Below are 14,998 nucleotides of genomic sequence, written 5' to 3'. Positions count from 1 at the left end.
GGTGTGCCTTTTCCCTTACCTCTTCAGTAAAGGCTGTGTCCTGGCTGATCACCAGCTGCTGTGTCAGAACAATGGGGCTGTTCTTCTTCTCCACGGTGAACGATGGAGTGAACGTAAACCACTTCAGATGGAGGATCAGCACACTGAAAGAGATGAGACAAAGAGGAGAGGCTCAAAGGAAGACGCAAGGAGGACATGACATGAACAAAACTGACACCGACTGAACTGTGGTGGTTTGAGGCCTTTGGGGACCGATTTGAGGTTACTCACTTTGGCAGGTTCAAGAACAACAGCTCCTTTTTGATCTTCTTAGCTCCGCACTGGCATTCTTAGTCCAACAGGCCGCCCTTCAGCAGGGAGCAGGAGGAACAGGTGCATTAGAGTTAAACTCTTTTACAGATGAATTCACATATTCGTGGGAGCAAGCCTGTTCACAGAATAGAGTCTAAACAAGCTCTTACTTTCAGACTCCAGCCCCGCCCTTCAGCAGCATCCTGCTGGCTGGCACAACCTTGCCATTGGCTGCTGCCAGGGACTCAACAGGTTAGAACAAAAATATAAATATTATATCTGAGTTCTTATGTGGACCCGCCTTCCAGACACAACGTCACCTTCCATGAATGTCCACAGGTTAGCGGCCCTCGCTCTGCTGGTCCTCCAAAGTAAGAAAAAATGAGAAAAAATAAGGAGCAGACCAAGCAAAAGAGGGTATTTAAAGAGACAGTGCTCTTAAGGTGCATTTTTGGCGAGTTTTATTATCTAAATGTCATTGTGTCACTTTCTTATGAGGCTTCAGTGAACTGAAAAAGCTTCTGGGATGAGAAGCGAAACGTCTTCAAAAAAGTTAAAGAAGTCCGGTTGCTTTTTTCCCCCAAGCTCCTTAGAGTTCTCTGAAAATGGTCAGGTAGAAGGACTGGACTGAAAATGAGTAAAAAAGCAGCCAAAGCCCAAGGAAGTTGAAAGATTGGAAACTATTGCTGAGGTCATGTCAGTGTAAAAAGTTACCTACAAGTCTGGCACCTTGGAAGCAAAACATAAAGAAATAAGGTGTAAGGCCAAATGTTTGGTCCTGCAGCCAACCGGACCATGAAATATAGAGCACAGGTGAACAAAGTGAGGCAGCAGTTTGCTGATTTCCACCTTGTGCCTTTCATGTTGATCAGCTTAGTAGTTTGCCAGCTTTCTAGCTGTTAAAGACTTTTGGCGAGAGGTTATTCATATTTGAACTCTAATTGAACCCCTCTTTTTTACTGTTTTTTTGTTTGTTTGTTTTTGGGGTTTTTTGTTGTCTTAGATGGCCTGACTCAGCAGGTGGGGGCAGTTTCTGAGTTTACCTTCGTTCAAACAGTGCAGAAATGGTTTCGCTATGCTCCAGACCGGATGGGTGGTGCAGGACGCCCGATATCCAGCCCCGTCATGGAGTAAACTAAAAACAGTAAATAATACATTTAACAAACAAGCAAGCTCTAAATTCAAGCGGAGAGACTGCAGACGCAGCCGCACCATTCCAGGGATTTTTGGTTAGCATGAGGGGTCTAGCCAGGACCCTTACTGGATACTTGGTGGGAATCGAACGTGCGACTCCAAAGATGTGTAGTATTACCACTACACTATCCAGCTGCGCTACACTATCCAACAAAAAAAGTTTTTAGAAAATTTGATAAAGTCTGATGCTTAATATTGTAGGGATATTAATATCCCTACAATATTAATACGGATTAATAACACAGAGAAGTCATACTTCTGTTATGACAGAATTAATTGGGTAAATTATATTTACAATTGTAACATTGTAAACTTAATGTTATGATTTTACATTATATTAAATTGTAACATGATGTAAAATCGTAACATTGTAAACTTAACGTTACAATTTTACATTATGTTGCAATTTAACATAAGGTGAAATTGTAACATTGTAAACATAATGTTACAATTGGAACATCAGTCCATCTATCCATGCATCTTCATCCGCTTTATCCGAGGCCGGGTCGCGGGGGCAGCAGCCTAAGCAAAGAGGCCCAGACCCAACACGTTGTGTACTCACCTTTGCTAAGTACATGTGAACAGATCTTGAATAAAAAAAACAAAACAAAACACACTTTTGTTTTGTGTTTTATTGAAAGCACTTTACAGAAAGTGTAATTGTTTGTAATGAAGAAAGAAGTAGGTAGGTTTGCATGTGTAATTAGTGTGTTATTGCAGAAGAAGCTTAATGTGTAGTTTGCAAAAACAATGGGGAAAAACAGGTGGCCGAAGAAGAAAAGATAAATGTCCTTTTTTTTAAGTATTCCCTCGGCCGGTCGTTTGGCTTATGTCATGTGGCGGGGACTCTGCTACAGAACTCCGCCAGTTCGAACCCCCCACGAACTCACTGCCACGGCCCTGCGCGGGGGGCGGGGAAACGCGCTCGCATTTCCTTTTTGCTTTTTCCTGCTTGAGCCAAGTCCTCCGCCCGCTCTTCATCTCTCTCATTACCCCTTATTACCTTACACTCATGCCTTTGCCTTTCACCACTTCAAAACGAAGCCTACTTCAATATTACCTTCATACGCTCTCTTTGCTTTTGGCTTTCCTCATGCTGTGTACTCACCTTTGCTAAGTACATGTGAACAGATCTTGAATAAAAAAACAAAACAAAACACACTTTTCTTTTCTGTTTTATTGAAAGCACTTTACAGAAAGTGTAATTGTTTGTGATGAAGAAAGAAGTAGGTAGGTTTCCATGTGTAATTAGTGTGTTATTGCAGAAGAAGCTTAATGTGTACTTTGGAAAAACGATGAGAAAAAAAGGTGGCCGAAGAAGAAATGATAAATGTCCTTTTTTTCAAGCCTTCTCTCAGCCGGCAGTTTCAGTGCCACGGCCCTCGCTTGGGGGGTGGGGAGACGTGCCCCCCAAGGAGACCTGCTAGATTGTTCAGAAGGTTGTTCTCATCCATCCAGATGGAGGATCACTAACAGGAGCGTGGAAGACTCCAGAATCCACTCTGGCTGGAATCCGGTGGATATGCAGTGTGTACAGGTACAGGACCATTTAAACGGACAGCATTTATAGAATGACTATTAAAAGTCAGCGAGTGTCAGTAATGTTAATGTGGTTATGTTAGTAATACACCGAGTGCTAATATAAGAGCTTTAAGATGCATTTGTAGATATTATTACGTGTTTTACCGTCTTTATGGTGCTAGCTTAAAGTTACGGTGTAAACGTTAGCTTATATTGGAGGAAAGCTGTTACTGGTTAAACGATGTTAGCACAGAAATATTAGCTTCTGTCATGACTGATGAAGTTACTAGTTAATAAAGTTTTCAGTAAAGTGATTAATCGCAGCCACAGGTTGACAGCAAATATCTCGATTAGCTTCAGTGCATCTGTAATAAATATGTGCAAGTTTCAGTGCTTCGTTTAAACTGTATGATACTTATACTGACCCAGGGTCAGTGTAAAATACAATCCTAGCTGTGTGAACAAAGCCACTGTAAATTTAATCCTGCATGACAAACCTCAGGATGCAGATTATTATTACTTTTTCCTGCTGGCACACCTGAGAGTCAGCTAGAAACTTATAGTGACGTGGACATCATGCAAAGACTGCCAGACTCTGTAATACTGCAAATGATCAGTGACTCAGGTTAACACTAAACTTCAAACGGTACCTCTGTGTGCTGAACATCTAGGATTGAGTCAGGCTGCATTGACTGTGGGACTTTAATGTGTTAAAAGCAGGTTGAAGACGGCTCAGAAACATTTGAAGATTAAAATTTAGCATTATGGCTGCTGGTGGTTTGTAATATCTACTCAGCTGTATTTTTGTTACTAATTTATGTTTGTTGTTGTTTAACACAGATTTCAGAAGAGCAAATATGCTTAATAGTTTAACTAGATTTCATTTGTCAGTGTTTGACTGCTGAGTCACCGGAAGAACTCATTTCATTCATTCTCCATATGATGTTAATTTACAGAAATGTTTCACAGGAACTGATTTCTCCCAAAGGTTGAACTAGTGTGTTTCCATAGATTACCTCTGTATGAATGTACTTCTTAAATGAAGGCAAGTGTTTGTCCTTTTTTGTTCCTCAGGTACAGTACGTGATATCAAGGGCAGGTGGTCAACACTGGGGACAAGAAGCAGACATACTTCCAAGAGGGAGCTGCAGTGAGGTCAGAGGTCAGAATCTGAAACAGCTCAGGTTTATATTTTAGAGGTTATAAAAAATCAAAATGTATTTATAAAGAAACCTTTAAATAATAGTCATAATTATGATTATTATAAGAAATATCAAACATTTAAGTGGATTTTCTGTTACACATATTGTGTTAGCCCTGCGATAAACTGGCAGCCTGTCTTTGTCCTGTATCAGCTGGGATAGGCTTCATCCTCCCGCAACCTTGAATTGGATACATTTTATTCCAATTATGTAATCTGATCATTTACAAACTCAAGGTATCTAATCAAAATGTAAGTAATAATTATAAAATGGGAAAGCAGAAATAAGTGTGACATAAATGTAAATGTGTGAGCTGACATAGAGCTACATGCAGTCTGAAAAACCTTTGTTGTCAAGTTTGCAGGTATATCAGCACGAGACATTCTTACATAGAAGAGACATTAAAGTCTCTAACTCAGTGAAGCATTATTGGTCCCGTCTGTTTGGATAAATATAGTAAGTTGATGTATGTCCATTTATTGACACATTTTCTTAAGTGCTTATCCAGTTCAGGATCACAGTGGAGCTGCAGCTGGATATGTTCACTAAATAAACCTTACAAAAGTTAACAATAAACCTGCATCCATGTACGTTGTTGTCCACAGGATGAGAAAATCAAACTGGAACACTGTGGAACATGTTAATAAATGTTTGTGTGTTTATGCCTGTGTCTTTCACAGGAGGCGCTGGAAGGTTTCCCTAATAGTTCCTGGTGAATCAAAGCAGAACCATAAAGGTTGCTGGACTGCATGATGGCCTTACCCCTGAGCAGTCATCCTGTTAAAGGATGAACCAGTTAGAAGCTGTTTTCAAAGTAGCTGAGCAGATTTCATCTCAAGTAAGCGATTAACTGTTTGTTCATCTGTTCCGCCACTTAAAGAGCATTTAAGGACGTCTTTTGAGTGTCCAGTTGAATTAATTCTACTGGCTCTCATGGTCATTTGTTATTATAGTCATATTTTTCATGTTCATCCAGCTATTTAGTAAATTCTATCTATTTAGTAATATCCGTCAGCTATAAAATGTAATATAAATATAAAAATATCTAAATATCTCCTGCCCTTTATGTTTTAATGATGTAAGTCTGTTATCGTGTTACATTAGCATTCCTCACATATCAATGAGATGCTGTACAGTACAATCCTACTGACACAGCAGAGGGATAACGACAGCTATTCAACATCGTTACACGACACATTCGAGCTGCATGACGCAGACAAAGTGACTAAATCATCTTTTTGTGGTTTATTGTCTTCAAACCAGCAGACAAAGCCGATGGCAGAAGATGTCGGAGAAGAACTTCAGGCCGTGGACTGAAAAGGTATTTTTTTCTTGTTATCAAAAGACATTTGGAGTGGCAGCTTCTACAACTGGTTGTGCTAAAGTAAAGCTTACAGTCTAAGAAATCACAGTGTTGATATTCAGCACAAAGAGAAAAGCTCACTTGTTTGAATTTATTTACAATCATAGTTTTATAAATTCTGACTGTAAACAGCTTTTACAGCTTTGATATTGTTTGACACTCGATATCAGGTGATAGGGTTTAATTTAAAGGTTTCTGTGTCCCAATGAGCCATTTACACTGATCAGTGTCAGTTTAACTGTAACACATTCATTATTTAGATTCAACAAAGAAATAACTGAATGTAAAAAATGGCAGCCCTCAGGCAGGTTTATAGAGATACATGCATGCATTATGAAATTTATGTATCCCAGATAATTGTTATTCATCTAGTCATGGCAGACCTACCTCTTCCTCCCAAGTTAACTGCAACCCAAAATAACTAGTGGGGCTATTTACACACTCACAACCAGTGTGGGGTAAAAAGAGCCACCAAAAAACTGTCAGCCACAGATGTGCTAGAAGAGTTAGAAGCTCTACTTATGGAGAAACTTTCTAAGTCTAACAGGGGACAGGAACTCCTGCCCAAGTAACATGATATAAGCCCACATACAGCCCAGCCATAAAGTGAACCAAGTTAAAGACAGCATGGGACCAAATGCATGTAACCAGCCTGCACCCACCTGACATTTCTTCCTCCTGAATTAAATGAATGAAGGGATGAAAGTTAAATGACTACAAACCTAAAGCCACTAGTTCCCACACTGGAGCTCCCTGACACTGTGTGTTAACTGTATTTAGCTTGTATCAACAGTTGTAACAGGCTAAGCCACCTGAGACACTGCATTGAATTTGTTCCTGTCTTACTGGTTTCAGCTGACTGGTTTCAACTCAGATATTCTGCTTTTTCCTTTCAGTAGATCAAAGCAGCTCGTGCTCCTTCTGCTTCCAATTTAGAAGAAGAAGAAGAAGGCGAAGGCTTCAGCGAAGTGGCGTTCATGGTCTCAGTGAACAGTCACGGTCACACACTGCATGTGGTTTTAAAAGCAACATGTCTGTTCACCACAACAATGGAGATGTGTAATATTAGTGCAGCTATGGTTTGTTCTTGAACATCAGTTCTGTTTTCTACTTTGATCACTCAGACCAAAAAAGTGTTGTTTTCAGATTCTTTCTTTTAAATCTATAAAGCACCTGTTCATTTTTTTTATTACAATTAGTTTCACATAAATGTTAGTGTTTCCTTTTATGATCTTTTAATGCTTACACTACACTGTACATGAAATCAAACCTAATAATGAGGCAGATAACATTCCTGTTACGATCCAGACTAGTGGTCTTACTGGGGCCGGTGAACAGGACTGTAAGCTTGCCATTGTGCCAGTTAAAGTAAAATCAAAGAGAGGTCAAAGAATAGTGGAAACGTATGCCTTTCTGGACCAAGGGAGTTCAGCATCCTTTTGTACAGCGGGTCTTATGGACAAGCTGAATATTGCTGGGAGGAGGACAAAGATTCTCCTGCGCACCATGGGACAGGAGAAAGTGGTGGACAGTTTCATTGTACCTGAACTTGAAGTTGCTGGATTGGACAGTGACATGTACTGTGATATGCCTAACCTCTTCACTCAGCATAAAATGCCTGTAGATATTGGTAACATCCCAAATCAACAGGACCTGGTTGACTGGCCACATTTGAAGCATGTTCATTTGCCAGAAATTAAGGCCAATGTTGAGCTTTTGATTGGCATGAATATGCCCAGAGCTCTAGAACCTTTGGAGGTCATCCGGAGTGTAGGTGATGGACCCTTTGCCATTAGGACTGTGCTCGGCTGGACTGTGAATGGGCCACTTAATCGAGAATGCTGTGGAAGGCCAGGATGTTTGGCAACAGTTACCGCCAACAGAGTTTCTGCTGTCACACTGGACAAGCTATGGAAACAGCAGTTCAAGATGGATTTTCCTGAGAGCAGCAATGATGAACAGATGGGGCTGTCAAAGGAAGACTTGAAGTTCCTGGAATTGGCCAGCAAGATGGTGACTTTGGGGGATTGGCACTACAGCATTGCCCTGCCACTAAAAGACCGAGACATAAGAATGCCTGACAACTGTGCAATTGAGCAACGAGCCTTAGGTTTGAAGAAAAGGTTCATCAGAGATAAAGACTTTCATAAAGACTACACTGCCTTCATGACAGATCTTATATCTAGAGGATATGCAAAGAGAGTCCCAGTCACAGAATTAGAGCGCCAGAAATGGGGAAGGATTAAACGTAACTTTGTTCCTGGAGATGTGGTCCTTATAGTGGATGATTCTGCACCTCGTGGTTCTTGGCTCATTGGGAGAGTCACCGGAGCTGCACCAGATGAAAGGGGGCTTGTGCGTCAGGTCTGGATTAAGACCCCAACCAGCCATGTGTGCAGACCCATCACAAAGATATGCCTTCTTCAGGAGGCCTCTGACCCATGACTATGACATTTTTGACACAGTGTGACATAACTAACTTTGAATTGACTTTAATGTTATGAGATGTACATCAGACTGACTATATTTAGGCTAAGTGCTGGTAACCTCTGGCCTATGACTGACTGACCATGTGCAGACAGAAGAAAAGAAGAGAAGACATGAGAAAATAACTTTGGTGGACTTTTGAGTATGTTATGTTGTCTCACTGGGTGTCTGTGATATGATGAAGTGTGTGTTGTGAGTTATGGTGTTGGATGTGTAATTATTACTGTAAAAATGTAATAATTAGGGGCCGGAATGTTGTGGATAGGCGTAGCTTTGGGTCACGTGGTGTCAGTAATAGTGATTGCTATATCACCTGTTCACGGCCCGAGGGAAATTTTGTGAATGAGTGGGTGATGGGGGAAGTCGACTTTTGCTGACCGCTCAAGCGTCCCAAGGCGTTCCCAGGCCAGCCGAGAGATATAATCTCTCCAGCGTGTCCTGGGTCTGCCCCGGGGCCTGCTCCCGGTGGGACATGCCTGGAACACCTCACCCAGGAGGCGCCCAGGGGGCATCCTTGTCAGATGCCCGAACCACCTCAGCTGGCTCCTTTCGATGTGGAGCAGCAGCTGCTCTACTCTGAGCCCCTCCCGGACGGCCGAACTTCTCACCCTATCTCTAAGGGAGAGGCCAGCCACCCTTCGGAGGAAGCTCATTTCTGCCGCTTGTATACGCGATCTCGTTCTTTCGGTCACTACCCACAGCTCGTGGCCATAGGTGAGGGTAGGGATTGTAACATTGTAAACATAATACAATTTTACATTATGTTACTGTCAGAGTCGGACGGTGCCCCGACCGGTCGACCTGTGTGTGTGTGTTTTTTTGTTCTCCTCTCTCGCTCCGCTTTTTCTCCGCTGCGATTGTTACCTCCGACCCGTAAGTGCTGCCACTCTGAGCTGCCTAATAAGCCTGGACGCGATCGAGACGGAGAGACGGAAGGGGACACTTCACTGATTCTAGGGAGTTTTGTGGACACACGAGGGGAGACGGGGAGAGGAGCACTGAAGGGACTTGCACTGTGGATAACTGTGGATTGATTTTGGCTTCACTGTAAATAAAGACACTGTTCAACTTAAACGAGAGGTCCGCGTCTAGGTTCGCTAACTCACCACCCTTAACAGCTACAATTTAACATCATGTAAAATTGTAACATTATGTTTACAATGTTACAATTTGTAAATTGTAACATTGTAAACATAATGTTACAATTTTATATGATGTTAAACTGTAACATAATGTAAAATTGTAACATTATGTTTACAATGTTACAATTTTACATTATGTTAAATTGTAACATAATGCTTAACAGATAATGGTTATCCTCTTTTTATATCATACATCATTGTCTCTGTAGGAGGGTCTGGAGCACCCCCTGCTGAGCCGCTGGGCTCAGTACCTTGCAGGCAGGTCCGACGATGACTTCATCATCTCACCTGAGCTCAAAATTCTGGTGCGTGAAGGCGTCCCTCGGGAGTATCGGCAGAGAGTGTGGCGCTGTTTGGTCCGAGCCAGAACTTTGACAAGCCAAGAGTGCCACATGCAACGCTATCAGCAGGTACAGCTGTAGAGAGAGAGAGTGCTTTATCCGCACCTGAGCACAGGTGGCTCCTCCTTCTTCCTGTTGGGAATGCTGGCGAGCACTCAGTAATCCTGTTCTGTTTCCAGCTGTGTGAGAAGAGTCGGACAGCTCCTAATCCTGCCTCCAGGCAGGTCCAGCTGGACCTTCACCGAACCCTGACGACCAATCAGCACTTCTCCTCGCCGTCCAGCCCCGCCCTCCAGCCCCGCCCTCCAGCAGCTCCGCCGCATCCTTCTGGCCTTCTCCGGGCATAACCCTGCCATTGGCTACTGCCAGGTACTCAACAGGTCAGAACAAAAGTATAAATTTTATATCTGAGTTCTTATGTGGACCCGCCTTCCAGGCAGAACCTCACCTTCCATGAATGTCCACAGGTTAGCGGCCCTCGCTCTGCTGGTCCTCCAAAGTGACGAAGACGCCTTCTGGTGTCTGGTGGCAGTGGTGGAAGCCATCATGCCTCAGGACTACTACACCAAGAATCTGGTGGCCTCTCAGGTCAGCAGACACACTCACCTGCTTGCCTGCTGTGATCTGTTTTAGTGATCAGTGAGGCTGATCTCTGTGAGTCTTTGTGCTCAGGCGGACCAGCGCGTGCTGAAGGACTTCATGGCGGAGAAGCTTCCTCGCCTGGCATCTCACTTTGAGGATCACAACATTGACGTCTCTCTGGTCACCTTCAACTGGTTCCTGGTGGTTTTTGTGGAGAGTCTGCCCAGCGACATCCTGATGCCTCTGTGGGACGCCTTCCTGTATGAGGGTACCAAGGTACCATACACCCGAACACACCATGACAGAAATGCAGACAACACTTGAATGCACCACAGTAGTGTCCATGGAAACAAAAATGATTTTGTTTTGACCTTTAGATGTCTTTATTTACATTTTAGGAGTAATAAGACATTGTTTACTAAGCATGGGGAACTGTCATGTGACATGAAATAGGAGTGGGAAAGCAGATCATTCTAGTAACGACCTCACAGTCTACCACAAGCAGCGTAAATCCAGACGATGAGCGGGACAATGGCTTTGGGCTTGTTTCTGCAATGTGACAAATGCAGCACAGCTTTTACATCGTTTGTCTCAGGAAATAAAATCACAGTTCAGACACAGAAATATATACCACACAGGGATAAATGCTGACAACAGCTTCAGCCACGTAGATCCAACCCAAAAGTTTAATTTAAACTTAAAGCTCAACTACCAAGTAAGTTAATATTATCTGGCAACTGAGGAACCAAGTGGCTTATTGGAAATCGATCAGAGCTGTAATGAGTAAAGGGCCCAACTGCACCACAACTGAAAGAGTAATTTTATGACTCACCTCCTCAAAGTTTCCAATTAATTGTGTGGCGTGAGTGTCCTGTTATGAAATGCGTGTCTGTGCTGCAGGTGATCTTCAGATACACTCTGGCTCTGTTCAAATACAAAGAGGACGACATCCTGAAGATTCACGACAGCGTGGAGATCTACCAGTACCTACGCTTCTTCACAAAGACCGTCTCCAATGCCAGGTACGCACTCGCCTCCACCCGCCTTAATCTACGAGCTGTTACACTCTCAGAAGTGTAGCGGATGTAGCTGTTGAATCTTTGAGCTTCAAACCCTTTTTACTGAAATTTTGTGAGAAGTTTAAATTTCCCTGATCACAGTAACAACGATTTAAAGATTTTTAAGTATCTGCAGCTCTCGGATACATGTGGTCCAGTCAGTCCAGTATTTCCTGCTCAAACTGCAGTACCTGAAGTATCAAGCAGCATAAAACAGAAACACTCAAGCTGATCAGTTTCCAGTTCCTCTGTGTTGGTGATCGAGTCCTTTCCACCTGCGTGTGTCCATGCAGGAAGCTGACCAGCATCGCCTTCAACGACATGAACCCATTCCCCAGCCGGCTGCTGAGGAACCGGCGAGTGCTCCACCTGGAGCGCCTGCAGGCGGAGCTGCGTGAGCTGGAGGAGCAGCACAAGGAGTTCATCACCGAGAGCGTCGTACGGAAAGACAAAGAGCTCGACGTCATGGTGAGCGAGGACGACGAGGACCTCTGATCACACGGGACGCTTCAGCTGCTCACTTCGAGACGACGATGAGTTTTCCATGAGTTCAAGAGAATTTTACTAAACCGGCTGTTAACTGGTTTCCTTCACACTAAACACAGGATTGTGTCAGGTTCAGCATCTCTACTAACACTACAAGGAAACAGACGCATACAGATTTAACTGCATCACATCTCTGAAACAAGCTTGCAGTAAACAAATGTGTACTGTGTTCACGTGTGTAATAAGTCAGGCTGCAGAAATGTGCAGATGTATTTCAGTGAATTCATTTGGATTAATATGTGATAGCTTATTTATTTCATTGCATCTTTTGCTTTATACCTAAAAATGCGTGACATTTCTAAATGTAGTCACATCCCTATGAAACATGGTTGATTATCACCTGTAGTCACAGCTGGTGATAAAGTAATTAAATGTCCAGCTATTCAAAAATAGGGCATTCTGCACAATGAGTACTTTTTGGTACTTGAAGTATATTTTGATGCTGATGCTTCAGGGCATTGTGCTGCATTGTCGAAGCTCTCTGGGCTTCCGGTTAGAACGACCTCACAGTGTTTTATTTTGATCTGGTGTAAAGTGCATTGTGCAGAAATGACAGCATGATAGTCACATGATAAAACTGACTTTTCTTTTTTTTTTATTTTACTGGGTGTGCATCTTGTTCAAATGTCTTTTTCAGCATTTGTACATAAATATTCTGTATATAAATATTTGATTTTCATTTATTTTACAGAGTCCTTTATTTTGTTTCACAAATATGACATTCATGTCAAATGACATCTGCAGACTTTATAATGACCAGCAGGGGGCAGTGTATTGCAGTCTATGAGAACATTTACTGAGACCTGTTTCATGCACTAGTTTCATGTCTCATTGAATCCAACATGATGTTGATTTTGTAAATTAAGGTCACATGTTCATCACATCTAATTTCAAAACACTGATCAATTTTTAAAAAAAATGAATTCCATACCAATTGCAGGAATAAAATAGGAATAAATAACAAACGAGAAATACATACAAAACAAGAGAAAGGCACACATGAGAGAACAGGTCACATGACAGCACAGCATTATCTACCCACAATTTGAACTAAATAACAGATAGCACAGGCAATGAAAACAAACGGAAATCAGAATAAATTTAAAAACTTTTATTGATGTTAACTTGAAGTGCTGAATTAGCCCTGTTGTCAGTTCAAATCACTTCAATCTATAGCGCACTTTAAGGTCTTTAGACCTTAAAAAGTAATACACTGCAAGGTAAGCTTGCAGCATCTTACTTTAAGGTCAACTGTGAAACTTTGTGGAAAGCCTGAGACAAGTTGATGAGTCAGTGAAGCGCACTTCCTTCTGATGACGGCTATACTGAGGTGAGTTTTTAAGCATATCCTGAACTTTATTCATTATTAGACTTCTGACACCTGGCAAATAAACTCTCATGCGATATGAGAACATAACAGCAAAAAGCCAGTAGCTGGTACATGAATGGATAAAAATTGGATCCCTCAGGGAGGCGCCACCACTTGATCTTCTCCACCGTCGTGGTTGGTGTTCTTCGTCGTCGTTGGCCAAGGTTGAGTCGGAGATCCATCACAAGTAGCTGATGTTGAGGGCCAATATTGGTTGATGGTATGACTTTTACGTTCGTGACTAGGCTGAGATGGGGTCTTCGGACTAGCCAGTAGTCGATTTGGGTGTCTCTGCTGCCGCTGGAGTACGTGATGAGGTGTGCCGGCTTCTTTTTGAAGAAGGTGTTGGTCACGGCAAGATCGTGGGCCTCTGCGTAGTCCAGTACCCGGCAACCCTCGTCGTTTCTGGTCCCAAATCCTTGGCCGCCATGGAATCGGTGATATCCGTCTCTCCCCTTGCCTACATGTCCGTTTAGGTCGCCGCCTACCGCCACGTGTTCCTCAGGGCTAATCGTTTGCAGGTGGTCGTCGAGGGCGCGCCAGAATTCTGTCTTCTCCTCGTCGGGGCAGTTGGTCTGTGGTGCATAGCAGGAGATAATCCGTAGGACGGTCGGGTCGGCGTCGATCTTCACTGACATGATGCGATCCGATATGCGGATAACTTCGACCACGTTGTGCCGGAGCTTTATTATTAGACTTCTGACACCTGGCAAATAAACTCTCACGCGATATGAGAACATAACAGCAAAAAGCCAGTAGCTGGTACATGAATGGATAAAAATTGGATCCCTCTTAGATTGAATTGGTTGCCCTCTTATATTACGTTGTTTTGAACCTAACCGCATCCACTGAATGAATGCAGTTTTCAGGACAGTAAAAACAGAGAACTCTGATATACACAATTTCTGATTGCTGATAGTGTTTCTTAATGCAAAATGGGCTTCCATTTAAAATGCAATTGCTTTATGTTCGATCTTTAGTGAAGAAGGGTCATTTTTGATTCTGTGGACAAGGGATGCAAATGGAATGTGAAGGCAACAGGTAGTAGGGTGAATTAGGGTTTCGTGTGGTCTTCAGTGCATGAATTTTATTGCCACTTTATTTCAACTTTTTATTAATGTACTCAAAAGAAAAACAAGAACCACAAAGGAGATTCTTGTGATTCTTGTTTGTGCTATCTGTTTGTGAAAGAAAGCACATTTTACCACATCATACTGTGTTTGCTGCCATTTATTTTACTCGTCCTGCCTGAGTGTCTGGGCTGCGTTTGTCTGTGCACCTTTGTTCTGGCCTTCTGCTGATGGGTTTCACATGCTGGGCTTTCCCTCTTGGTCCACACCCAGCAGCCTGCTGCTGACCACACACAGCCTACAAACTGATCCATCCATGCATCCATCCATGCATGCATGGCCTGGTTATTGTTGAGTTATCACCTCCAGCTCCTTGCTCATAACCAGGTAGATACTGGGCTGGGCCTGATCTCTGAGCTCAATAACAATGACAAAAATGCCAAACACTTTACTCTTCATGGTAAAAAATGTTTATAATACAGTAAAAACTGGATGTAGCCAAAATCAGTGTTTTATATACAGTGTAAGTGAACAACATTGCTACACTGCTGGTGTTTGATTGATAGAGGCTTTCTTTATAAGAACTATGATATCATTTCTTTTGCTGATTAACAGTTTTTATATAATTTTTATATCATATATAGCTTTCAAGAAGCCAAAGATCACTGGACGAAAAGACTACAGACCTGTGGCTCTGACATCTGGTCAGGAAGTCTTTTGAGCGCCTGGTTCTCTCCTATCTTAAGACCCTCACGGCCCCCCTCCTGGACCCCCTGCAGTTTGCATACAGAGCCAACAGGTCTGTAGACGATGCCATCAACATGGCCCTACA

At 42.7% G+C, this 14,998-nt stretch overlaps 2 protein-coding genes across 5 annotated transcripts; both read left to right on the top strand.

Moving 5' to 3' along the window:
• Nucleotides 1-2,837: 2,837 nt before the first annotated feature.
• LOC146716957 (uncharacterized) lies at nt 2,838-9,470 on the top strand. 4 transcript variants are annotated; one of them, XR_014922519.1, is made up of 6 exons: nt 2,838-3,022; nt 4,081-4,168; nt 4,889-5,046; nt 5,472-5,529; nt 6,468-9,150; nt 9,410-9,470. XR_014922519.1 is itself a non-coding variant. In XM_085470259.1 (5 exons), exon 5 carries the CDS (start codon nt 7,027-7,029, stop codon nt 8,014-8,016), a length of 990 nt encoding a protein of 329 aa, XP_085326385.1. In that variant the 5' UTR covers nt 2,838-3,022; nt 4,081-4,161; nt 4,889-5,046; nt 5,472-5,529; nt 6,468-7,026; the 3' UTR covers nt 8,017-9,190. The 4 variants fall into 4 exon arrangements, 3 of the variants coding, with proteins under 3 accessions (XP_085326385.1, XP_085326397.1, XP_085326377.1); XM_085470259.1 differs by lacking the exon at nt 9,410-9,470 and having other exon boundaries at nt 4,081-4,161; nt 6,468-9,190; XM_085470271.1 differs by lacking the exon at nt 9,410-9,470 and having other exon boundaries at nt 5,475-5,529; nt 6,468-9,190.
• Nucleotides 9,471-9,958: 488 nt separating this feature from the next.
• LOC146716956 (TBC1 domain family member 2A-like) lies at nt 9,959-11,676 on the top strand. Its single transcript, XM_085470283.1, has 4 exons — nt 9,959-10,129; nt 10,214-10,399; nt 11,024-11,145; nt 11,475-11,676. The coding sequence occupies exons 1-4, from the start codon at nt 9,959-9,961 to the stop codon at nt 11,674-11,676; spliced, it is 681 nt and encodes a 226-aa protein (XP_085326409.1).
• Nucleotides 11,677-14,998: the final 3,322 nt, after the last annotated feature.

The sequence above is a fragment of the Copadichromis virginalis genome, linkage group LG2, assembly GCF_057382275.1.
Source record: "Copadichromis virginalis isolate Kocher_CV1m ecotype Utaka linkage group LG2, C_Virginalis_male_GT1.1, whole genome shotgun sequence".
In the NCBI taxonomy this organism is placed as follows: domain Eukaryota; kingdom Metazoa; phylum Chordata; class Actinopteri; order Cichliformes; family Cichlidae; genus Copadichromis; species Copadichromis virginalis.
The sequence above is the reverse complement of the archived record's forward strand: the minus strand, read 5'-3'. Positions and strand labels throughout refer to the sequence as shown.

Excerpts from the sequence above, each read along its gene's own strand:
- LOC146716956 (XM_085470283.1), top strand. The coding sequence starts at position 9,959 with ATGTGGACCCGCCTTCCAGGCAGAACCTCACCTTCCATGAATGTCCAC. Across the intron at positions 10,130-10,213 it reads AGAATCTGGTGGCCTCTCAG|GCGGACCAGCGCGTGCTGAA; the intron begins GTCAGCAGACAC and ends CTTTGTGCTCAG. Across the intron at positions 11,146-11,474 it reads AAGACCGTCTCCAATGCCAG|GAAGCTGACCAGCATCGCCT; the intron begins GTACGCACTCGC and ends GTGTCCATGCAG.
- LOC146716957 (XM_085470259.1), top strand. The coding sequence starts at position 7,027 with ATGGACAAGCTGAATATTGCTGGGAGGAGGACAAAGATTCTCCTGCGC.